Raw genomic sequence first — 26611 nt, 5'->3', positions numbered from 1 at the left:
GGTCTGCAAGAGTAGTTCATGGTGTCTTGTCAATGATATACAGGAATATTTCTAGCAGGGATAAGGCGGTAATTAACCCCTTGTATAAGGCAACGGTCAGGCCACACCTTGAGTACTGTATATCTGGAGACCTCATTTTAAAAAGGATGTAGATCTGTTGGAACTAGTACAGAGAAGGGAAACAAGATTAGTGAATGGAACAAAGGATTGCTCTTACGAAGAACGGCTCAAGTTTTGCAAATTACAGTGTCTGGAGAATAGGCACCTGCGAGGTGATCTGATTGAGGTGCACAAACCCTCGAATGGTTTGAGCATGCTCAATGCTGACGAGATTCTTTCATTTGCTCAGAATAATCACCTGAGAGTGCATAAATTCAAATTGAGGAAAGACAGTTGTAAGATAGATGTGCGGAAGTTTGCCTTTAGCCAACGTGTGGTTGATTGCTGGAAGAAACTTCCATCAGTCGGCGAAGAAGTTTATAGCTTAAACAGATTCAAGGCAAAACTAGACAAACATTTGGAACGGGTGGATGAATGAAATTTGAAGGGTGTGTGTGTGTGTGTTTTGGCTGATGCACTGTAAGCATGCTTTCTTGCACTGTGCCCTTGCTAATGCTAATGATAATGGTGGATTTTGGGTAATAAGAATTTTATTATCCAAATAAAGTGATGCTCTTACCAAGAGAGCTTAAGTTCTGCAAATTGTAGCGGCTGGAGACTAGGCACCTGCGAGGTGATCTGATTGAGGTATAAGGATTCCGTGTGCCCAACCCTTGAATGGGTTGAGCACACTGAATTTCGATTCTTCCGCTTGCTCAGATACGAACCTGAGGGGGCATAATTTCCAAACGAGGAAAGACAGTTGTAGAATAGATGTGCGGAAATTTGCCTTTAGCCAGCAGGTGGTTAATTGCTGGAACAAACTTCCATGTGTCGTTATGGATATTCATAGGTTAAATAAATCTAAGGAGGAACCGGACAAACATTTACAGGGAATGGTTGTGTGAATTTTTTTTTTTTTTTTTTTTTTTGGCTGATACTGCATAAGCTCGCTTCTTACTATATGTTGTATCATTTGTCTTTGTTTCTAGATGGCGCTGAGTGTTTCGTGGTTCATGTGCTCTTGTAACTAACACTGGTTCTCAGTGTGTTGTGTTTTAGAACTGTTTCTAGTGTTCCGTTAATTATGTCTTCAGTTTTACGACTTGGTCATGTGTTAAAGCTCTGTACATTGAGCCGACATTGTTATATTGTTACCCCCTTTAAAGCGCATATAACTTTTAGTGTATATAAAAATTTACCACTTGTAATTACCTCTTCTGAAAGGTAGGCATGCTTTCTGAACATGGTAGTTGTTTTCTTGTCTAATGAGTGCTTATTAATTCACGTTTTAACTATTTTACGGTGGTACTCCAGGCCAGCATATTTACATAATTACGTAATAGTAGTAGTAGTAGTGGCATGTGATGGAAGAAAGCAAATGTATGAGCTTATGCAGCATCAGCCAAAAAAAAAAAAAAAAATCACACCATTCCCTCCAAATGCCTGTCCAGTTCCTCCTTAAATTTATTCAACCTATCAACTTCCACAACGACAGATGGAAGTTTGTTCCAGCAATTAACCACCCGCTGGCTAAAGGCAAATTTCCGCACATCTATTCTACATCTGTCCTTTCTTAATTTGAATTTATGCCCCCTTAGGTTTGTAATCTGAACAAGTGGAAGGATCACATCAGAATTCAGCGTACTGAACCCATTCAAGGCCTTATACACCTCAATCAGAGTCTCCAGCCACTGCAATTTGCAGAACTTAAGCCTCTCTTGATAAGAGGATCCCATCATTCCCCTCACCAATCTTGTTGCCCTTCTCTGTACACGCTCAAGTAAATCTACATCCTTCCTAAAATGAGGCCTTCAGACCTGTATGCAGTACTCAAGGCGTGGCCTGACCATTGCCTTATACAGAGGGATAATCACCTCCTTTTCCCTGCTAGCAAAATTCCTATATATCATTGACAAAACCCCATGACCTGACCTGGCAGCCTGTTTGCATTGCTCAGAAAACTTCATATCTGCCTGCACAATTACTCCCAGGTCTTTTTCATTTTCTACCACCTTAAGTGTAGTACCACACAGTTGGTACGTTTCTCTGGGGTTACTTCTACCCATATGCAGTACTTTGCATTTGTCAAGGTTAAACTTCAGTTGCCACTTCTTAGCCCATCTGCCCAAATTATCTAGATCCTGTTGCAGTAGCACACTGCCATTACTGTCATTAACAACCCTGCCAACCTTTGTATCATCTGCAAACTTCGACACTAAGCCTGATATACCTTCATCAATATCATTGATAAATATACAAAACAACAGTGGACCCAACACTGAACCCTGTGGGACTCCACTAATAACATTAGTCCAAGAAGAGCAGCACCCATTGATTACCACCCTCTGTCTTCTTGCACTTAACCATCCTTTTATCCATTAGCAACTTACCCTTAATACCATTCTGCTCCAATTTGTACAATAGTCTTCCATGCGCAACAGTGTCAAAAGCTTTCCTGAAATCCAAATATATGATATCAAAATGAATCCCAAAGTATTCCTGTGCTTCAGGCCATAACACAATGAAGTAATAGTAATCGTGGCATGTGATGCAAGAAAGCAAGCGTATGAGCTTATGTAGCATCAGCAAAAAAAAAAAAAAAAAAAAATTGACACAACCATTCCCTCTAAATGTTGTCCATTTACCCCTTAAATTTTTTTAACCTATCAACTTCCACAACAACAGATGGAAGTTTGTTCCTGCAATTAACTATCCGCTGGCTAAAGGCAAATTTCCGCACATCTATTCTACAGCTTGCTTTCCTCAATTTGAATTTATGCTCCATTAGGTTCATAATCTGAACAAGTGGAAGAATCCCATCAGAATTCAGTGTGCTCAACCCATTCAAGGCCTTATACACCTCAATCAGATCACCTTGCAGGTGCCTAGTCTCCAGCCGCTGCAATTTGCAGAAATTAAGCCTCTCTTGGTAAGAGGATCCCTTCATTCCCCTCACCAATCTTGTTGCCTTTCTCTGTACATGCTCAAGCATATCTATATCCTTCCTAAAATGAGGCCTCCAGACCTGTACTCAGTACTCAAGGTGTGGCCTGACCATTGCCTTATACAGAGGGACAATCACCACATTTTCCCTGCTAGCAAAATTCCTGTATATCATTGACAAAACTCCATGATCTGCTCTTGCATTGCTCAGAAAATTTCATATTTGACTGCACAATTATTCCCAGTTCTTTTTCATTTTCTACAACCCTAAGTGTAGTACCACACAGTTGGTACATGAGGTTGCATCATTGCAATCTAAGTAGTTGTGCTGGCCAAAATTTACTTATGGGTGCACCCCCCAGACGGTATGCAATAAGGCAGTGATTGACTCATATTTTTGCCAGTAAATGTGATGTCATTGTGACGACACTGCCATATAGATTCTGTTGCAGCAGCAGTGTACTGTCATTAACAACCTTGCCGAACATTGTGTCGTCTGCAAGCTTGGACATTGGGCTTGGTATACCGTTGTCAGTGTCATTGATGAATGCTGCAGGCAGCAGTGGGCCTAAGCTCTGGGGGACTCCACTGATAACATTGATCCACAAAGAGCAGTGTCCATTTATTACCACTCTGTCTTCTCCCACTCAACCATCCCTTTATCCATATCAGCAATTTGCCTCCAGTGCCACCCTGCTCCAATTTTTGCAGCAGTCTTCCATGTGCAACAGTATCAAAAGTCTTTCTAAGATCCAAATATATGATATCAAAATTATTTGCATCTAGTTCCTTTGTGACTACATCATAGTATCCACTCAGATTGGTCAGACAAGACTTCCCCTTAACAAACCCATGCTTTGTCTAAGCTATAACTGAAGTCTTGTCTAGATGATCCTAAAATGCTTCTTTAACCAGTGCCTATATTAATTTCCCTGCAACAGAAGTTAAACTAACAGGTCTATAGCTACTTGTATCACCTCATTGAACTCTCTTCGTGAATTGGTGATAAATTTGCACACCTCCAGTTCATGGGGACCTACCCTGTCATAATTATGGCTAAGGGTTTGCTTACTTCCTTTGCTGCCTCCTTTAATATAACTGGATAGATTCCATCCACCCCCAGGTGCCTTTCTTATGTCTAATTAGTTCATCTGATATCCATTTAGGCCTAAATCTTGAACAATATTTCTTATTTGGTATGAAAAGCCTGGTAGCTTCCAAGATTAATTCTTTGAAATGCTTCCCATTTTCAATTTGCTGTTGGTAACATCGTCAGTTGGTCCCACTGTATAGAATTTAAATACTGTCTCAGACCATTGTAGTCACCTTTACGAAAGCAAAAACCGTTCCCTTTACCCCTAATGGTAGTTATCTCTTTGAGTAAATCGCACTTCAGCACACTGATCGCTGCCACATAGTGGTTCCTTTATCGGCAGATTCTTATTGCACGAAGAATCACTACTGATAATCAGATCAAGAGTATTACTCCTTCTATTTGTCTTCCGAACATGCTGCTGTAGAATACAATCATCCAATAAATCCACAAAAGCCTTGCTAGTGTGTGAGTGAACAACCCACAATTTTTAGTCAATCTCTGGGAAATTAAAATCCCCATTATAAGACACTCTGATTCACTGGCCCACTCTGTTTCTCTGCACAATTGCTCATTATAACACACACCTACTCTCATTTTTCCTTTTCCAGTGCTCATGTCACACCAAACACTCAACATTGTATTGTCCACCAACATCAATTGGATGCACTTCCTTAGATTTTGTTTCTTAACTAACAGCATAACCCCTCCTCCCTTCCTGTTCTGTATATCCTTTCTGTACACATTATGTTCCCAAAATTCCAATTATTCACTGCTTATGTCTGTGTGACACCACAACTCTGATATTCCAATGATATCTTGACTAGCACTTCAAGCTCATCAAGTTTATTAACTATACTCTTAGCATTGGTGTACATGCCAGTATACATGCACCTGTTTCTACTCTTAGTTACCTTTAGCATTAGCATTAGTAGAGGCATTTGATGCAAGAAAGCAAGCTTATGCAGCATCAGCCAAAAAAAAAACCCACTTCCACTTCGCCCCTCTGTTCGTTCAAAATACCTGTCCAGCTGAGCCTTAAACTTATTTAGGCTATCAACCTCCACCACAAGGGATGGAAGTCTGTTCCACCAACCAACCACCCGCTGGCTAAAGGCAAATTTCCGCACGTCTATCCTACATCTATCTTTCCTCAATTTGAATTTATGCCCTCTCAGGCGATTTTTCTGAGCTAGAGGAAGAATCCCATCAGCATTGAGCATGCTTAAACCATTCAAGGCTTTATACACCTCTATCAGATCACCTCGCTGGTGCCTAGTCTCCAGACACTGTAATTTGCAAAACTTAAGCCTTTCTTCGTAAGAGCACCCCTTTGTTCCATTCACTAATCTTGTTGCCCTTCTCTGTACTCGTTCCAGCAGCTCTACATCCTTCTTGAAATGAGGCCTCCAGACCTGTATACAGTACTCTAGGTGTGGCCTGACCATCGCCTTATACAATGGAATAATCACCTCCTTATCCCTGCTGGAAAAATTCCTGTATATCATTGACAATACTCCATGAGCTACTCTTGCAGCCCGTCTGCACTGCTCAGAGAACTTCATATCTGCCTGCACAACCACCCCAAGTCCCTTTCATTCTCTACCACTGTCAGTGTAGTACCACAGAGTTGATACGTTGCTCTGGGGTTTACACAGCCCTTGTATTTACTTGTTCCACTATGACTCCCAGCAGTCCTGGAAATCTACATTGCCTGGCTTTCCAGGCTGCTGCTCAATTGCATTTCAATAGAAGCAGTGCAAGAATCACTTTCACCTCTGCCATTGGCTACTATTAATCTTTAGTCCATGCATCCCCCCAAGCTCGAGTGGATGCACGGACTTCTCCATTTGTATAAGTCAATGGGCAGACCCAGCCTTGAGTACTGCGTACAGGTCTGGAGGCCTCATTTTAGGAAGAATGTAGAGTTGCTTGAGCGTGTACAGAGAAGGGCAACAAGATTGGTGAGGCGAAGCAAGTGTTCTTTTACCAAGAAAGGCTTACATTCTGAAAATTGCAGCGGCTGGAGACTAGGCACCTGCAAGGTGATCTGAATGATGTGTATAAGGCCTTGAATGGGGATTGAGCACGCTGAATTCTGATGTGATTCTTGTGCTCGCTCAGAATACGAACCTGATGGAGGTATCAATTCAAATCGAGGAAAGACAGATGTAGAATAGATGCTTGGAAATTTTCCTTTAGCCAGCAAGTCGTTAATTGCTGGAACAAACTTCCATCTGTCGTTGGGGAAGCTGATAGCTTAAATAAATTCGAGGAGGAACTGGACAAACGTAGAGAGAAGGAATGTGTGAAATTGTTTTTTTTTTTTTTTTTCATTGATACAGCATAAGCTCATACCCTTGCTTTCTTGCATCACATGTCGCTATTATTACTACTATTACTACGAGGAGCAGAGGGGGAAAGAAATTGCCATCCCCACGTAATGTGCAGGCGAAGGGAAGACAGTGAGTGAGTGGACGAGTTTGCACCAGCCAGTCACTGCCGTATTGCTGACAGGCTGGACTCTGGAGGGTGCATCCATAAGTAAATTTTGGCCAGTATGTAATTGACCAATGGAGAATTTGCCCACTCACACTTTCCCCCATCTCCTCTCCAGCCAATTACTGGGGGATGTCACGTGACATTAAAATATGTCAAAGCTCAAATGAAGAAAAAGAAACTGAAATTATTTTGGAAATGGCAGTTCTGCAAGTTTTATTTTGTACACTTGCACAGTTATTTCTGGTCTGTGTTCAGGTCGCTGCCCTGCTTCCATTACATACACAATCTCAGGCCACGCAGGATTGCAAGTAAATGTAACGAATAGATCAGGTCTCCCAAACTTTTGCACAATTGCGATAGCATCTTGATAGCATTGTTGCATGTACCTTGGGCTGTCTTGGAAAGTCAAAGGCAGAATTATCATCTTCCCTGCTCTCAAGTTTTGGTTTTGAGCTCTTCTGCTGCATCCAATAGTCCACGGTACATTTCCACTCGTCGCTCTTTCTGATTATGGTGTAAATAGGTTAATCTAAATCCTTCAGTCTTCACATAGGCATCTACAATGGGTGCCTCCGTAGCCAGGTGGGCAGGAGCGGCAGTGTGTAGCACACGCTTCTTGATTAGACCGGGGTTCGAACCTGTGCCCACCAAATACGGAGGATGTGGAAAGGTCAGGGAATGACCACCGCATATCCCCCTAGCAATATGGCCTTAGTTGCTAATGCCTCCTACAAACCAAATAACAAACAAGCATCTACAATGTATTGCTGAAATAATTTCCCACTGCTATGAATTAGGCTAAAACCAGGTCTCAACGTAAATCTATAAGCAAAGAATTGCAACTGTGTTACTCTAATATGTTTTGCAGTCCTTCTCTCTTCTGCGTGTTGTAGTTCCTCGTTCCAACCACCCTCTCCGCATGGGAATAGCAACGGATACACCATACGGTCTCCATTCTTGTTTAGCGGTGATATAATTCTACAGCAGCCACATGTGGGATATATTCATATGTCTCTGTTTGCAGGTGGTTTCCCTTTCTCCAACAAATATTACAGCAACCTCCGTTTTGGATGTAGGTGCATTATATTGTCTCTTATCTAAGTCCGGATCTTCTATAAATACCATGGCCACATTCATTGTTGAATTGGCCTGGGTTATTTGATGCATTTGTTTATATGACTCAGCAAATGAGTTAACTTGTCGCAGCATTGCGTACAATGTTGCATTACTTCTTCCACACGTCCTTGGTTTGATTGTTTTTAAAGCCGTTTTGTTGTTGCTTCAGCAGAATCGAAAATATAAAGTTGTCCCTATCCTGGCTTATTTGCCTTGTTTGGATATAGTGGTGAGACCAAACGGTAAGTCTGGTGGTGTATTCTAAAACAGTATGGACTATTTCCAGGTAGTGATTTAATCTGTGTCCATTGATGTGAATGCCATTGCTGAGTTGTACCCTTGTATATGTTCTCTGTAGTTAATGCCTCACGTGTATCCCCTGCAACCAGTTCTCGTAATAGAGTAGGTTTCTCAGACAGTGGGTTGAGCGAAACTTTTCCATCATGACACCATTTAGTGTATTTATTCAATGTGTTTGTTAACTCATGTCTCCAATAGCTTGCTTTGCAATACTCACAGTTGTAACATGTATTTTCTATGTCATGCTCTTCCACATTAATTATAGCTTGTTGATTATTCGTATCCAGTACTTCTATTTGATTAGTTCTACGAAGTTTTGCTCGTTTTCTCGTTTCCAACCTTGCTTCTCTTTCGTCAATGTTTTCTGTCCGTCTTCATAGTTGTAGAGTCTCATTTCGGTCTATTAGAACTCTCCTCTGATGTTTCATTAGCATTTCTTCTACGTTTTCTCAAAGTTCTTACACGCTGTTCAGCCATTTTTACACTTTTAAAAACTTAAATTGATTGTTTTCTTCTTTTTTTAAAATTATTTTTTGTTTTAATTTTTTTTTGATAAACTTACTTTTTTACAATATAAATTTTTTTGGAATGATTTTTTCATTGATACAATTCTATATTTTGGTGAATATATAGAATATTAATTTTGTAAATGCTAAAAAAAATTGTCATTGTCATCTTTATGGTCATTGTCTTCTACAATAAAAAAAAAAAAAATTAGGCATCATATTCATTGCATTGCATTGTTCTTCACAAAACTTCATATAACTCCTCTGACTATATTTAGATTTAAAAGCTGGGAATCCTGTAGTTCTGCAGTGCCTACCAATGAGCTGCCCCTGGTACTAACTAAACATAACACTTTGTAATCTGATATTTTCTGTTCACTGACATTTTTTTTTTTTTTTTTTTGTTGTAAAATCTGAAATAGTAACAAAAAGATAAGCATCAATCAATAACAAAGAACACTGCAGAAATTGCATCTAACACAATACGGGAAAGTGAGATATTGAGTAAAAAGTTTACGAAGTTTAGATATATGAATGAAGAGATTCTGAACATTCATTTACAGAGTTTTATTATTTTACCGAGTTATGGTCATCTTCTTTGTCTTTTAAAAGGGAGCAGAAATTTTTAACAATTAAATCGAAGATTGAGATTTTAAACAGACTTTCAAAGGGCGAAAGCAGGTCTTCGTTAGCAAGATTTTACGAGGTTGAAAAATCAACCATAACAGAAATTAAAAACAACAAGGAAAATATTTTAAAGTTCTCATCGAAACTTGATTAAGGTGATGGTGCAAAAAAAAGAAAAACAATAAGAACAGCTAATGACCCATCGCTCAAAGATGTTGTTGTAGTTGGGTTTTGGGAGCATCAGCAACTAAGGCCATATTGCTCCGTGTATATTGTGTTCTCTGGTCAATTTTCTGCATTGTTGGATGAAAAACCAGAGTTTCAGGGAGAAAAACAATGCTATCCTTACCTGAGACCGCTAACTCAATCACGTTGTGATAAAACCCATAAAAATTCCTCCCATCATTGATGGGAATCGAACGCAGGTCTTTTACACCCGAGGTGGGAAGGACAGTGATTCTACTGACCGTGCTACCCACAAACAGCATCCAGTGTTGCTAGGTACCAGCGACACTGGATGCTGTTGAACTCAGCTATTCTTGCTGAATTGAGTGAGAGATCTGACAGCAAAGAAATGAAGTTTGAAAATGGTGCTGCAAAAAATAAGTAATTATTTTCGTTAAAGGTCTGTTTTAAAATCTGAACAAATCAGAAGTCCGAACTACTCGCAGTCCCAACTAGTTTAAATTATCGATGCTCTACTGTATATGAATCCACCTTTTCAATTCCTACTCCTTCAACGATTATATCCCTTTCTGTGACATACTTGTTCATCATTACTTTTGTTTTAGTCATATTCACCTTTAGTCCGAAATCCTTACTAACTCTGCATAAATGATTTAGGTTTTCCTCTAATTCTTCAGGATCATGGCTTATGATCACAATTTCGTCTGCAAATTGTGAATAGTGTAGTTACTCTCCATTTGCATTGACTCCTTTCTGCGACTAGTCCAATATTCTGAAAGCCTCCTCAAGGGCAGTAGGAAACAATTTTGGAGATATTGTGTCCGATTGTCGAACTCCTTTTGCAATTTTAAATTTGCTACCGTCCTTGTCTAATCTAATAAAGGAAGTAGCATTCTCATATATTTTCTTCAAAAAAATCATAATGTATGCACAGTGTCTATGCCTTGTTTTTCCAGTGCCCGAAACATTGCCTTATGCTGTATGGAGTGAAATGCCTTTTCATAATCCACAAATCCCAGGCATAGCAGTGTTTTATATTCATTTGCTTTCTCCATTAGCTATGATGTTGAGTGAAAGTGATCCATAGTTGAGAATCCTGTTCAGAAGCCAGCTTGCTCTTTCGGTTGATTCTCATGAAAGAGATTCTTGCACTGCTTCTATTGGAATGAGCAGAAGCCTGAAAAACAAGATGCAGGATATTTCAGAGACTGCTGGAAGTCATTGCGGTACAAGTAAACACATGGGTTGTGTTAGGGTAGCTAAGAATAGAAACAGGTGCATGTATACCTGCGTGTACACCAATGCTAGGAGTTTAGTAAATAAATTTGATGAATTTGAGGTATTGCTCAAAACATCAAAGGCAGATATTGTTGGGATATCAGAGACGTGGTGTCACACAGATATAAGTAATGCAGAACTGGAATTTGGGGAGTACAATGTGTATAGAAAGGATAGACAGGACAGGAGGGGTTATGCTATTAATTAAGAAACACATAAAATCCAAGGAAGTGAAGCCAGTCGACATTGATGGACAGGGCAGTGTCGAGTCAGTTTGGTGTGACATAAGCAGAGGTAAATCAAAATTGAGAGTAGGAGTGTGCTATAGGCCTAATGACTCTGATGAGTATAATAAGATACTGTACAGGGAAATAGAGTGGGCCAGTAAATCAGAGAGTCTTATAATGGGGGATTTTAATTTCCCAGATATTGACTGGAATTTGTGGATTGGTCACTCGCACACTAGCAAGGCTTTTGTGGATTTATTGGATGATTGTTTTCTACATCAGCATGTTTGTGAGGCAACTAGAGGGAGTAATACTCTTGATCTGATTATCAGTAGTGATTCTTCATGCATTAAGAATCTGCAGATAAAGGAACCACTAGGTGGCAGTGATCACTGTGCTGAAGTGGGATTTACTCAAGGAGGTAACTACCATCAGAGGTAAAGGGAAGGTTTTTTGCTTTCGTAAAGGCGACTATGATGGTCTGAGATTGTATTTAAATTCTATACAGTGGGACCAACTGATGATGTTACCAACAGCAAATTCAAAATGGGAAGCATTCAAGGAACTAATCTTGGAAGCTACCAGGCTTTACATACCAACTGAAATATTGTTCAAGGTTTAGGCCTAAATGGTTGTCAGATGAACTAATGAGATATGTGGCAGAGAAGAAAAATGCATGGGATACATACAAATTAATGGGTGACATGGAAGCCTATGATAGATATAAGTTGGTCTGTAACCAAGTCACAAAGGAGATTAGGCAGGCAAAGGCAGATTATGAGAAATCCTTGGCAAAGGATGCAAAGAAAAACGGAAAAGAGTTCTTTACCTATTTAAACTCACGAAGGAAAGGGATGAATCAGATTGGTCCACTGGATGTTGATGATTCAACAGTTGAGGATCCAGCTCAGGTGGCTAACAATCTAAACGAGTATTTTGCATCTACATTCACACATGAGGAGTTATTCAGGAAGGGGAATGTCGTAGGTGAAGTAAACATTGGCAGTGAGCTAGATGATTTTCTAATAACTGAGAGGAAAGTGGAGGAGAAATTGTTGAGGATAAACATAAAAAAGGCACCCGGGGTGGATGGGATCTATCCAGTTATATTAAAGGAGGCAGCAAAGGAAGTAAGCAAACCCCTAGCCATAATTATGAGAGCTTCGTTGGACTCAGGGGAGGTACCCATGGACTGGAGATGTGCAAATGTGACCCCAATTCACAAAGGAGGATCAAAGGCTGACACAAGTAATTATAGACCTGTTAGTTTAACTTCGGTTCCAGGAAAATTAATGGTAGCACTGGTTAAAGAAGCACTGCAGGATCATCTGGACAAGAATTCAGTTATAGCTCAGACACAGCATGGTTTTGTTAAGGGCAGGTCTTGTCTGACCAATTTGATTGGATACTATGATGTAGTCACAAAAGAACTGGATGCAGGGAATAACTTTGATATTATATATTTGGATCTTAGAAAGGCTTTTGATACTGTTGCAGATTGATGACTGATGCACAAATTGGAGCAATGTGACATTGGAGGCAAATTGCTGCTATGGATAAAGGGATGGTTGAGTGGCAGAAGACAGAGAGTGGTAATCAATGGACACTGCTCAAAGTGGACTAATGTTATTAGTGGAGTTACTCAGGGTTCAGTGTTGGGTCCATTGTTGTTTTCTGTATTTATAAATGATATTGATGATGGTGTATCAGGCTTAATGTCGAAGTTTGCAGACGATACCAAGATTGGCAGGGTTGTTAAGGACACTACTGATACTATGCTGCTGCAACAGGATCTGGAAAGGTTGAGCAGATGGGCTGAGAGGTGGCAAATGAAGTTTAACATTGACAAATGTAAAGTACTACATATGGGAAACAGTAACCCCAGATCAACGTATCAACTCTGTGGTACTACGCTGACAGTGGTAGAGAATGAAAAGGACCTGGGGGTAATTGTGGAGGCAGATATGAAGTTCTCTGAGCAGTGCAGATGAGCTGCAAGAGTAGCTCATGGTGTCTTGTCAATGATATACAGGAATTTTTCCAGCAGGGATAAGGAGGTGATTATTCCCTTGTATAAGGCATTGGTCAGGCCACACCTTGAGTACTGTATACAGGTCTGGAGGCCTCATTTCAAGAAGGATGTAGAGCTGCTGGAACGAGTACAGAGAAGGGCAACAAGATTAGTGAATGGAACAAAGGGTTGCTCTTACGAAGTAAGGCTTAAGTTTTGCAAATTACAGAGCCTGGAGACTAGGCATCGGCGAGGTGATCTGATAGATGTGTATAAGGCTTTGAATGGCTTGAGCATGCTCAATGCCAATGGGATTCTTCCTCTTGCTCAGAATAATCACCTGAGAGGGCATAAATTTAAATTGAGGAAGGACGGATGTCGGATAGATGTGCGGAAATTTGCCTTTAGCCAGCGGGCAGTTGGTTTGTGGAATAGACTCCCATCGCTTGTTGTTGAAGTTGATAGCCTAAACAAATTTAAGGCTCAGCTGGACAGGTATTTCGAACGAACGGAGGGGTGAAATGGGAGTAGTGGTTGGTTTTTTTTTTTTTGTTTTTTGGCTGATGCTGAATAAGTTTGCTTTCTTGCATCATATGCCTCTGCTAATGCTAAAGTATTCTTTCTAATCTGGTAGCGATGACCCTTGTGAGTATTAGCATTAGTTGAGGAATGTGAAGGAAGAAAGCAAGCTTATACAACATCATCAAAAAAAAAAAAAAACCCTTCCCATTTCATCCATTCATTCACTCCAAAAGTTTTGTCTAGTTCTGTCTTGAATCTATTTAAGCTGTCAACTTCCACAATGACAAATGGAAGCTTGTTCCAGGAATCAACCACCCTCTAGCTAAAGGCAAATTTCTGCATATCTATTCTATAACTGTCTTTCCTCAGTTTGAATTTATGCCCCCTTGAATGTAGCATACTGTCAGGTGCCTGATCTCAGCAAGAGGAGGAATCCCATCAGGATTGAGGTTGCTCAAACCATTCAAGGCTTTATACATCTTAATCAGATCACATTGCAGGTGCATAGTCTCCAGCAACTTCAGTTTGTAGAACTTAAGCCTTTCACTCACCAATCTCATTGCCCTTCTCTGTACTCCTTCCAGCAGCTCTTCAACTTTCCTAAAATGAGGCCTGCAGACCTGTATGCAGTACTCAAGTTGTGGCCTGACAATTGCCTTGTACAAAGGGATAATCACCTCATTATCCCTGCTAGCAAAATTCCTGCCTATCATTGACAAAACCCCATGAGCTGACCTGGCAGCCTGTATGCAGTGCTCAGAGAAATTCATATTTGACTGCAGAATTACCCCATTCTCTACTACATGAGTGTGGTACTGCATAGTTGGTATGTTACTTTAGGGTTATTGCTACCCATATGCAGGCGCAGTATAACTTTAGTCGTTTTTGCGCCAATAAAATCAAAATCAAGCTACCTATATGCAGTACTTTGCATTTATCAATATTAAATTTTAGTTGTCACCTGTTGGCTCATCTGCTCAACTTTTCTAGATCCTGTTGCAGTAGCATACAGTCATTAACAATCCTGCCAACATTTGTATCATCTGCAAACTTGGACATTAAGTATGATTCACCTTCATCAATATCATTGATAAATATAGAAAACAACAATGGGCCCTACACCGAGCTGGGGGAACTCCACTAATAACATTAGTCCATGAAGAGCAGTGTCCATTGATTACCGATTTCTGTCTTCTCCCACTCAATCATCTTTATCCATAGCAGCAACTTGCCCTTAATGCCATACTGCTCCAATTTGTACAGTAGTCTTCCATATGCAACAGTATCAAAAGCTTTCCTGAAATGAAGTACAGTATATGATATCAAAGTTATTTCTTGCATCCAGTTCCTTTATGAGCACATCATAGTATTCAGTTAAATTGCTCCTGCAAGATTTCCCCTTAACAAATCCATGTTGCATCTGAACTATAACTGCGGTCTTGTCTAGATGATCTTGTAGTGCTTCTTTAACTAGCGACTCCATTATTTTTGCTGGAACAGAAGTTAAACTAACAGGTCTGTAATTATCCGTGTCACACTTTTATCCCCCTTTGTGAATTGGTGATACATTAACACATCATCAGTCTATGGGAACTACTCCTGAGTCCCATGATGCTCTCATTATTATGGCCAAGATATTGCTTACTTCCATTGCTCCTTCCCTTAATATAATTGGATCAATCCCATCCACCCCAGCTGCTATTCTTATGTTTTAACTTAACAATTTCTCCTCCCCTTTGCTCTCAGTTATTACAAAATCATTTAGCTCCCTGTTAGAGTTTAATAAGCTTCTGGCATCTGTTATTTCCCTACAGAATTTCTAATGTGTGAATGTGGATGCAAAATACTCATTCTGCTTATCAGCCACCTGAGCAAGATCATCAGCAGTTGAATCATCAATATCAACTAGATCTGATTAATCCCTTTCCTTCTAGGGTTTACATAAGTAAAGAAGCATCGCTGTTTTTCTTTGCATCCGTTGCCAAAGGTTTTTTGTTATCTGCCTTTGCTTGTCTAACCTCCTTTGTTACTTGATTACAGACTAGCTTATCTACCATAGGCTTTTGTGTCACCTCATTGTTTATATGCATCTCATGCATTTTTCTTCTCTGCCACAAATCTCATTAGTTCATCTGACATTCACTTAGGCATAAACCTTGAACAGTATTTCTTAGTTTGTATGAAAAGCCTAATAGCTTCCATGATTAATTCCTCGAATGTTTCCATTGTATAGAATTTAAAAACTGCCTGAGACCACGTAGTCACCTTTACAAAAGCAAAAACTCTTCCCTTTACTATGGTCAGGGGTAGTCTCCATATTGTACCCCTCATCTTTTAATAAATCCAAATCAGTACACTGTGATTACTGCCACCTAGTAGTTCCTTTATCTGTAGTTTCTTAATGCAAATATAATCACTGCTGATAATCAGATCAATATTACTCTCTCTGGTTGCCTCTTGAACATACTATTGTAAAAAACAATCATCCAATAACTCCGCAAAAGTTTTGCTATTGTGCGAGTGACCAATACAAAAGTTCAAGCAATATCTGGAAGGTTAAAATCTCCCGCTATAAGATATTCCAATTTATTGGCCCAATTTTTCTCTGTACAGTTGTTCATTATACTCATCAGAGTCATTAGGCCTATAACACACTTACTCTCATTTTTGTTTTTAGTTTAGCATTAGTTGAGGCATATGTTGCAAGAAAGCAAGCTTATAGAGCATCAGCCAAAAAAAAAAAAAAATCATCCCATTCGGTCAGTCCAAATGTTTGTCTAGTTCAGCCTTAAATTTATTTTACCTATCAACTTCCACAACAACAGATGAAAGTCTGTTCCAGCAATCAACTACCCGCTGGCTAAAGGCAAACTTCCGCACATCTTTTCCCCCCTCAGGTTCTTAATCTCAGCAAATGGAAGTATCCCATCAGCATTGAGCTTGCTTAAACCATTCAAGGCCTTGTACACCTCAGTCAGATCACCTCGCAGGTGCCTAGTCTCCAGATGCTGCAACTTGCAGAACTTAAGCCTTTCTTCGTAAGCGCACCCCTTTGTTCCTCTCACCAATCTTGTTGCCCTTCTCTGTACTCATTCTAGCAACTGTACACCCTTCCTAAAATGAGGCCTCCAGACTTCCTAAAATGAGGCCTCCATACAGTACTCAAGGTGTGGCCTGACCATTGCCTTATACAAAGGGACAATCACCTCCATGTGTCTGCTAGCAAAGTTCCTATATATCATTGACAAAATTCCATGACCTGCTCTGGCAGCCCATTTACACTGCTCAGAGAACTTCAAATCGGACTGCACAATTACCCCCAGGTCTTTTTCTTTCTCCACCTCCTCGAGTGTAATACCACACATTTGGTACATTTATCTTGGGTTACTGCTACCCATATGCAGTACTTTGCATTTGTCAATATTAAATTTCAGTTGCCACTTTTCAGCCCATCTACCTAACTTTTCTAGATCTTGTTGCAGTAGCATACTGTCTTTACTATCATTAACAAATCTGCCATGTCACACCTAACTGAATCAACATTGTACTGCCCCCCCCCCATGTCAACTGGATGCACTACCTTATATTTTGTGCTTCTTAACTAACAGCATAAACCCTCCTCCCTTCCTATCCTGTCTGTTCATGTGTATCCCCTGATATCCCAACAATGTCTGCATTTAATGTCTTGACCAGCACTTCAAATTCATCAAATTTATTTACTATGCTCCTCGTGTTGGTGTACATGCAGGTATACATGCACCTGTCATTATTCTTAGTTACCCTAACATTGCTCATGTTACAAAGGTGGATGGAAAGGTGACACGAGTAATTACAGACTGTTATAGTTCAGATGCAGTAGGGGTTTGTTAAGGGGAAGTCTTGGCTGACAAATTTGATTGGATTCTATGATGTGGTCACAAAAGAACTGGATTCAAAAAATAAATTTGATATCATATACTTGGATTTTAGGAAAGCGTTTGATACTATTGTGCATGGAAGACTACTGTACAAGTTGGAGCAATATGAAATTAAGGGCAAGTTGCTACAATGAATAAAAGGATTATTTAGTGGGAGAAGACAGAGATTGGTAATCAATGGACACTGCTCATCGTGGACTAATGTTATTAATGGAGTTCAACAGGGGTCCATGTTGGGCCAATTGTTGTTTTCTGTATTTATAAATGATATTGATGATATCCTGCTTAATGTCCAAGTTTGCAGACGATACAAAGGTTGGTAGGATTGTTAATGACAGAATTGTATGCTACTGCAACAGGATCTAGAAAAGTTGAGCAGATGGGCTGAGAGGTGGCAACTGAAGTTTAACATTGACAAATATGAAGTACGACCTATGGGTAGCAGTAACTCCAGAGTAACATACCAACTGTGTGGTTCTACACTCAGGGTAGTGGAGAATGAAAAAGACCGGGGGTAATTATGCAGTCAGATATGAAGTTTTCTGAGTAGTGCAGACAGGCTGTAAGAGTAGCTCATGGGGTTCTTGTCTGTGATATATAGGATTTTGCTAGCAGGGATAAAGAGGTGATTATCTCTTTGTATAATGCAATGGTCAGGACACACCTTGAGTATTATACAGGTCTGGAGGCCTCATTTTAGGAAAGACATTGAGCTACTAGAATGAGTGCAGAGAAGGGAAATGAGATTAGTGAGGTGAACAAAGGGTTGCAGTTATAAAGATAGGCTTAATTTATGCAAATTGTAGCATCTGGCAACTAGGCACCTGCGAGATGATCTGATTGAGGTGTATGAGTGCTTCCATTTCACCCCTCCATTCGTTCCAAATACCCGTCCAGCTCAGCCTTAAATTTATTTAGGCTATCAACTTCCACAGCAAAGGATGGAAGTCTGTTCCACCAATCAACCAACTACCTGCTGGCTAAAGGTAAACTTCCGCACATCTATCCTACATCTGTCTTTCCTCAATTTGAATTTATGCCCTCTCAGGTGATTATTCTGAGCAAGAGGAAGAATCCCATCAGCATTGAGCATGCTCAAAGCATTCAAGGCTTTATACACCTCAATCAGATCACCTCACAGGTGCCTAGTCTCTAGACACTATAATTTGCAAAATTTAAGCCTTTCTTCGTAAGAGCAACCCTCTGTTCCATTCACTAATCTTGTTGCCCTTCTCTGTACTCGTTCCAACAGCTCTACATCTTTCTTAAAATGAGGCCTCCAGACCTGTATACAGTACTCAAGGTGTGGCCTGACCATTGCCTTATACAAGGAGATAATCACCTTGTCCCTGCTAGAAAAATTCCTGTATATCATTGACAAGACACCATGAGCTGCTCTTGCAGACTGTCTGCACTTCTCAGAAAACTTCAAATATGCCTGCACAACTACCCCCAGGTCCTTTTCGTTCTCTGCCACTGTCAGTGTAGTACCACAGAGTTGATACGTCACTCTGGGTTTACTACTTCCTATATGTAGTACAGTCATACCTAGGTTACTGTTACCTCTGATAACGAAGCTTCAATATAACGAAGTTTGCAATTTCAAGCCCCACTTAACATAAAAAATATTCCAATTTAAGGCCAACGCCCAGCAATTATCCGAATGGTGACTGACGGCGACTTGTTACATATTCCTGAGTGCTCCTGAGCTGTGGGTGTGTCTGTTATAACAGTTTTGCCCGTCATTCGCCTAATTTAGTTGTCGTTTACACTTCATAGGGTGTGTTTCGGTGTGATGCATTGCAATACATGATTGACGTTGTTTCAGTGTGGCGCATTGAAATAATTGACATAGGTTCTTTGATAGCATTACACAATTTAGATTTTGTAAATTTTAATAGAAATATTTTTTTTTTAGTTAAAATGTCAGAATCAAAGAAAAGAAAAGCAATTTATTTGGAAACTAAACATCGAATGACGTGTTGAAAGCGGTGAAAGAAAATCCGATGTCGCACATTCTTTAGGATTAGCGCAATCAACTTTAACAACCATACTAAGTCAATCAGAAAAAATAAAACAGTCTGCTCAGAATTGTACAGATGTTACAGCGGCAAAATTAACTCGCTTAAGGAGTCCAATTTTAGAAAAAAATGGAGAAAATGCTAAGTTTGTGGATAGATGATATGTCACAACGTCATATGCCTTTAAGTCAAATGGTGATTCAAGAAAAAGCATTATTTTTGTTTAATCACCTGAAATCTAAACAAACTGAAGAAATTACAGAAACTTTTGGGCCTTCTCGTGGTTGGTTCGAGAAATTTAAAAAATGGGCCAGGATTCATAGTGTAAAATTAATAGGAGAAGCTGCAAGTGCAGATGTTGAAGCTGCAAATAAGTTTTCAGAAAAAGTAAAGGAAATAATTGAACGTGAAAAATTTCCACCAAATTTGGTGTTCAATGTTGACGAAAGCGGTTTGTTCTGTGAAAGGCTACTATCAAAAAGCTTCTTTCTATTGAAGAAAAATCAGCTGCTGGCTCAGGTGGCTAACAATCTAAACGAGTATTTTGCATCTACATTCACGCATGAGGAATTATTCAGGAAGGAGAATGATGTAGGTAAAGTAAACATTGGCAGTGAGCTGGATGATTTTGTAATAACTGAGAGGAAAGTGGAGGAGAGATTGTTGAGGATAAACATAAAAAAGGCACCTGGGGTGGATGGGATCTATCCAGTTATATTAAAGGAGGCAGCAAAGGAAGTATGCAAACCCCTAGCCATAATTATGAGAGCTTCTTTGGACTCAGGGGAGGTACCCATAGACTGGAGATGTGCAAATGTAACCCCAATTCACAAAGGAGGATCAAAGGCTGACACAAGTAATTATAGACCTGTTAGTTTAACTTCTGTTCCAGGTAAATTAATGGAGGCACTGGTTAAAGAAGCACTGCAGGATCATCTAGACAAGAATTCAGTTATAGCTCAGACGCAGCATGGTTTTGTTAAGGGCAGGTCTTGCCTGACCAATTTGATTGGATACTATGATGTAGTCACAAAAGAACTGGATGCAGGGAATAACTTTGATATTATATATTTGGATCTTAGAAAGGCTTTTGATACTGTTGCACATGGAAGACTGCTGCACAAATTGGAGCAGTGTGGCATTGGAGGCAAATTGCTGCTATGGATAAGGGGTTGATTGAGTGGCAGAAGACAGAGAGTGGTAATCAATGGACACTGCTCAACGTGGACTAATGTTATTAGTGGAGTTCCTCAAGGTTCAGTGTTGGGTACGTTGTTGTTTTCGGTGTTTATGAATGATATTGATGATGGGATATCAAGTTTAATGTCCAAGTTTGCAGATGATACAAAGGTTGGCAGGGTCTTTAAGGACACTACTGACGCTATGCTGCTGCAACAGGATCTGGAAAGGTTGAACAGATGGGCTGAGAGGTGGCAAATGAAGTTTAACATTGAAAAATGTAAAGTACTACATATGGGAAACAGTAACCCCAGAGCAACGTATCAACTCTGCGGTACTACACTGACAGTGGTGGAGAATGAAAAGGACCTGGGGGTAATTGTGCAGGCAGATATGAAGTTCTGTGAGCAGTGCAGACGAGCTGCAAGAGTAGCTCATGGTGTCTTGTCAATGATATACAGAAATTTTTCTAGCAGGGATAAGGAGGTGATTATTCCCCTGTATAAGGCAATGGTTAGGCCACATCTTGAGTACTGTATACAGGTCTGGAGGCCTCATTTCAAGAAGGATGTAGAACTGCTGGAACGGGTACAGAGAAGGGCAACAAGATTAGTGAATGGAACAAAGGGTTGCTCTTATGAAGAATGGCTTAAGTTTTGCAAATTACAGTCTGGAGACTAGGCACCGGCGAGGTGATCTGATAGAGGTGTATAAGGCTTTGAATGGTTTGAGCATGCTCAATGCCAATGGGATTCTTCATCTTGCTCAGAATAATCACCTCAGAGGGCATAAATTCAAATTGAGGAAGGACGGATGTCGGATAGATGTGCGGAAATTTGCCTTTGGCCAGCGGGTGGTTGGTTGGTGGAACCGACTTCCATCACTTGTTGTTGAAGTTGATAGCCTAAACAAATTTAAAGCTCAACTGGACAGGTATTTCGAACGAACAGAGGGGTGAAATGGGAGTGGGGTTTTTTTTTGGCTGATGCTGAATAAGCTTGCTTTCTTGCATCATATGCCTCTACTAATGCTAATGCTAATGCTAAATGAGCCAAAGACCGTTTAACGTTCCTCTTTGGATCAAATGCCTCTGGCGATTATAAATTAAAATTGTTATTAGTTTACCATTCAGAAAATCCGAGGGTGTTAAACTCTTAATGTCATTAGTGTCAACATGTACAACAGTATCACCGTTTGCGCCCTTAAAAGATATTTGCTCTACATCATCTTTTGCTCCTGGCAGTCCTGTTTCCCGTATGCATTTTGCACAATATATTTCTGTTTCTCTGACAGTAGAGTTATAGCTTAAATAAATTCAAGGAGGAACTGGAGAAACTTTTAGAGGGAATGGATGTGTGAAATGTGTTTTTTTTTTCTTTTTTTTTTTGGCTGATGCTACATAAGCTTGCTTTCTTGCATCACATGCATCCTCTACTACTACTAGCTGTTGTGGGACCAGTGCATTCTGTTTTTGGGGTTGCTGCTGTTTTGCCTGATGATCAAGTACAAGCTCTGGTATTCATGTGAGCTGACAGCTTGATCCCCCCCCCTCCTCCAATTTAAATGCTACAAGGGTATCCACCCTGTTTTTCAAGCTCGCATAAAGGCCCATAACAATGTTGAGTGTTCACCTAACACCCTCACATTCTTTACATCGAGTACACACACACACAAAGATATCCCCCCCTTGGCAATAGCATGTCATGTTTCTGATATTTCTGCAAACATAAAGCAATGAGTACATTTCATAAGACTGATTCAGAGGACAACCACCCCCCTTCAGTTCCCCCCCCCCCCCTGCAAGCCTTAGCACTCCTACTACGTTTAGCCTTTTGCTTTGCTGCTATGGTCTGAGGCATGAGTTTGGTTCAAATTCAGTATAATTAAAAATACTGCCTAAACTTATAACGTAATGCAGTAATAACACTGCAACGGTAATACCATAAAGTTGACATTATTGAATATATATAATGTATGTATATATATATATATGTATTTCTTATCTTCTACCAAGTTTTTTTGATAGGCCAGTTCTTGTGTATAATTATCAAACACTGTAAAGCAAGAATTTAAAATTAGCATTGTCTGTATCATCCAATGAAAGACAACAGCTAATGCTTCACTTGCTAACAAGGAAGGTGACACCCAAATGCAGCTGTTAAAAACATGTTATGACAAGCACATGTGTAAACCCTCCACTTATTTATAAATAAAAATAAATAAGTGGAGGGTTTTATTTTAAAAAAATTTAAAATATACATTGTCAGTATAAAAATATGGATTTTTCACATTTGTGTTCATAATAGATTGAAAATAAATATGGCTTCAAAAAGTGAATGGCTGTGAAATATTTTCTTTTTTCCAAGAATAATGTCTTCAATTTTTGAAGACATTTTCCACCATTTTGAAGAAATGGTGGAAAAAGTCAACTGCGATGCCTGCTAATGTTGCAATTTTAATGTGCCTGGTAAAGGGTTAACAATATAAACATTTATCAATGAATAAAATTTTTTTTTTTTTTTTTTTTTGTAACAACATTTGGCAAACATTTTGATCAGTCTTTGTGTTTCTGTGCATATAACTGGCATATCAATCTCATGCTGTGTTGACTTTTATTTTTCAATAACAGAATTTAACTTTTCTTTATACCATATTACTTTTCTAGATTTTCTTCTTCACAAAGATTTAAATTTGCAACTGAAAAGAATGTTTCGAACCATGCAAATTATTTGAATAAATTATTTTATAAGCTTGATGTAGATGCTAAAAGAATGGGAAGGGTTTCAAGAGGAGATGTTTATAAAGTTTTTGAAGAACTGAAAAAAGCTGGTAAGTTTCTTGTATATTATATGCTTAATTTGTTTTCTTATATATGTTCAAGTTTTACTTGTGATTTGTAAATTTGACTATCAGCTATTTCATTTTAATTTTCATTCTCTCACCATCAACCCATTTACAATTGGATATAGGTGGATTGCTTGCAGTGTTCATGAGTCAGTACACCAAATCATTACCAAAACATATACAACTCCGCATAGAACACATACAGTTATGTTCTGATTTACAAACTCAATACATTCCTAAGTAGTTTGTAAATCAAAAGGTCAGAGATTTGGCTCAGTTTTCCTATACTTTTTTATTTTTGATGTAAAAAATTATATTTTGGTTTTTTATTGAAATATGTTCATGTATACTATTGTTACAACAGAAAACCCTCTTAACTAATTTGACATTCTTTCTAGATTGCCTATGGAATCTTGTCATATGCCTAACAATAAGAGGGGAAAGGAAACTTATTATTGACATGCTAATTAATTGAATATATTAATTGAATAAATATGAATGAAATAATCAGTTTAGGACAATGTCAGTATATACAAGAATGCCTCCTCCACCAATATAATGAGGACATAACACTTATGAAGGAATGGAACGCTAAACCATGTTACAAATATAACAAATTCTTGGTGTGTTTTAAGGCTAAACTTAGGTGCAATTCTTCTCCTATATACCAAGCCAACCTAAAAATAAATGATTAATCAAATGATTAATTAATCATTTGATTTTAATATAGTTATTTATTTTAAATCTATTTATGATATACTTTTCACTGTTAATTTGCATATTTGCATTTGGTTTAGATCTCTTGGCTGATCTAAACCAAATGCAAATATGCAGTTGGTAAAGGGTTGGTGGCCATTACATACTTTTTTAAGTGTGAGTTCTATTTGCTATTTACTATCTGGTTGGATCATGTGGTGTTGGGAACGAGAGTAGCCTTGTGCAGGCGAAGATTTTACTGCTCCTGGAATAGAGAAGTTTTTTCTATTTTATTGGCTTAAACTGGCATATTAACTTATTTTCTAGAGTAGCTTTATATTCCTAGTTACGATACTTAGTTTAAAGTTGAACTTAGATAGAGATTTTGTAGGTTATTACTTAGTATCCAATTGTACAACAAATCATTGTACACCAATGCTAACAGTTCGGTAAATAAATTTGATGTATTTGAGGTTATGCTCAAAACACCAAAGGCAGATATTGTTGTGATATCAGAGACGTGGTGTCACACAGATATAAGGAATGCAGAACTGGAATTTGGAGAGTACAATGTGTACAGAAAGGATAGACAAGATTGGAAGGGAGGAGGGGTTATGCTATTAAGAAACACATAAAATCCAAGGAAGTGAAGCCAGTCGACATCGCTGGACAGTGCAGTGTCGAGTCAGTTTGGTGTGACATAAGCACTGAGAGATCAAAATTGAGAGTAGGAGTGTGCTATAGGCCTAATGACTCTGATGAGTATAATAAGAAACTGTACAGGGAAATAGAATGGGCCAGTAAATCAGAGAGTCTTATAATGGGGGATTTTAATTTCCCAGATATTGACTGGAATTTGTGGGTTGGTCACTCACACAGTAGCAAGGCTTCTGTGGATTTATTGGATGATTGTTTTCTACATCAGCATGTTTGGGAGGCAACTAGAGGGAGTAATACTCTTGATCTGATTATCAGTAGTGATTTTTCATGCATTAAGAATCTGCAGATAAAGGAACCACTAGGTGGCAGCGATCAGAGTGTGCTGAAGTGGGATTTACTCAAAGAGGTAACTACCATCAGTGGTAAAGGGAACGGTTTTTGCTTTCGTAAAGGTGACTACAATGGTCTGAGACAGTATTTCAATTCTATACAGTGGGACCAACTGATGATGTTAGCAACAGCAAATTCAAAATGGGAGGCTTTACATACCAACTAAGAAATATTGTTCAGGGTTTAGGCCTAAATGGATGTCAGATAAACTAATGAGACATATGGCAGAGAAGAAAAATGCATGGAATACATATAAATTAAGGGTGACATGGAAGCCTATGATAGATATAAGCTGGTCTGTAACCAAGTCACAAAGGAGATTAGGCAGGCAAAGGCAGATTATGAGAAATCCTTGGCAAAGGATGCAAAGAAAAACAGAAAAGAGTTCTTTACCTATTTAAACTCTAGAAGGAAAGGGATGAATCAGATTGGTCCACTTGATATTGATGGTTCAGCAGTTGAGGATCCTTCTCAGGTGGCTAACAAACTAAACAAATACTTTGCATCTACATTCACACATGAGGAGTTATTCAGGAAGGGGAATGTCGTAGGTGAAGTAAACATTGGCAGTGAGCTAGATGATTTTCTAATAACTGAGAGTAAAGTGGAGGAGAAATTGTTGAGGATAAACATAAAAAAGGCACCTGGGGTGGATGGGATCTATCCAGTTATATTAAAGGAGGCAGAAAAGGAAGTAAGCAAACCCTTAGCAGTAATTATGAGAGCTTCTTTGGACTCAGGGGAGGTACCCATAGACTGGAGATGTGCAAATGTGAACACAATTCACAAAGGAGGAGGATCAAAGGGCGACACAAGTAATTATAGACCTGTGAGTTTAACTTCTGTTCCATTAAAATTAATGGTAGCACTGGTTAAAGAAGCACTGCAGGATCATCTAGACAAGACTTCAGTTATAACTTGGACACAGCATGGTTTTGTTAAGGGAAAGTCTTGCCTGACCAATTTGATTGGATACTATGATGCAGTCACAAAAGAACTGGATGTAGGGAATAACTTCGATATTATATATTTGGATCTTAGAAAGGCTTTTGATACTGTTGCACGTGGAAGACTGCTGAACAAATTGGAGCAGTGTGGCATTGGAGGCAAATTGCTGCTATGGATAAAGTGATGGTTGAGGGGGAGAAGACAGAGAGTGGTAATCAATGGACACTGCTCATCGTGGACTAATGTTATTAGTGGAGTTCCTCAGGTTTCAGTGTTGGGTCCATTGTTGTTTTCTGTATTTATAAATGATATTGATGATGGTATATCAAGCTTAATGTCCAAGTTTGCAGACGATACAAAAGTTGGCAGGGTTGTTAAGGACACTACTGACAGTATGCTGCTGCAGCAGGATCTGGAAAGGTTGAGCAGATAGGCTGAGAGGTGGCAAATGAAGTTTAACATTGGCTAATGTAAAGTACTACGTATGGGAAACAGTAACTCCAGAGCAACGCATCAGCTCTGTGGTACTACACTGACAGTGGT

General features: G+C 39.2%; 1 protein-coding gene across 3 annotated transcripts in view; it reads left to right on the top strand.

Moving 5' to 3' along the window:
- The first annotated feature begins 1105 nt into the window (after nucleotides 1-1105).
- The window catches only part of LOC150085010 (leucine-rich PPR motif-containing protein, mitochondrial-like), a 380604-nt gene continuing 355098 nt past the window's right edge, over nucleotides 1106-26611 (top strand). For 2 of the 3 annotated variants that reach the window (XM_090376735.1, XM_090376734.1), the window contains exons 1-2: nucleotides 1106-1326; nucleotides 23196-23359. In XM_090376735.1, coding sequence (XP_090232861.1) covers nucleotides 1187-1326; nucleotides 23196-23359 — 304 coding nt within the window. In that variant the 5' untranslated portion in view covers nucleotides 1106-1186. The remainder of the gene's footprint in view (nucleotides 1327-23195; nucleotides 23360-26611) is intronic. The other variant, XM_090376736.1, reaches the window with a different exon arrangement.

This window comes from Mastigoproctus giganteus, chromosome 6 (assembly GCF_048544385.1).
Source record: "Mastigoproctus giganteus isolate SK-2022 chromosome 6, ASM4854438v1, whole genome shotgun sequence".
NCBI lineage: Eukaryota > Metazoa > Arthropoda > Arachnida > Uropygi > Thelyphonidae > Mastigoproctus > Mastigoproctus giganteus.
Note: the sequence above shows the minus strand (reverse complement) of the source record. Positions and strands in the feature narration are given on the sequence as shown.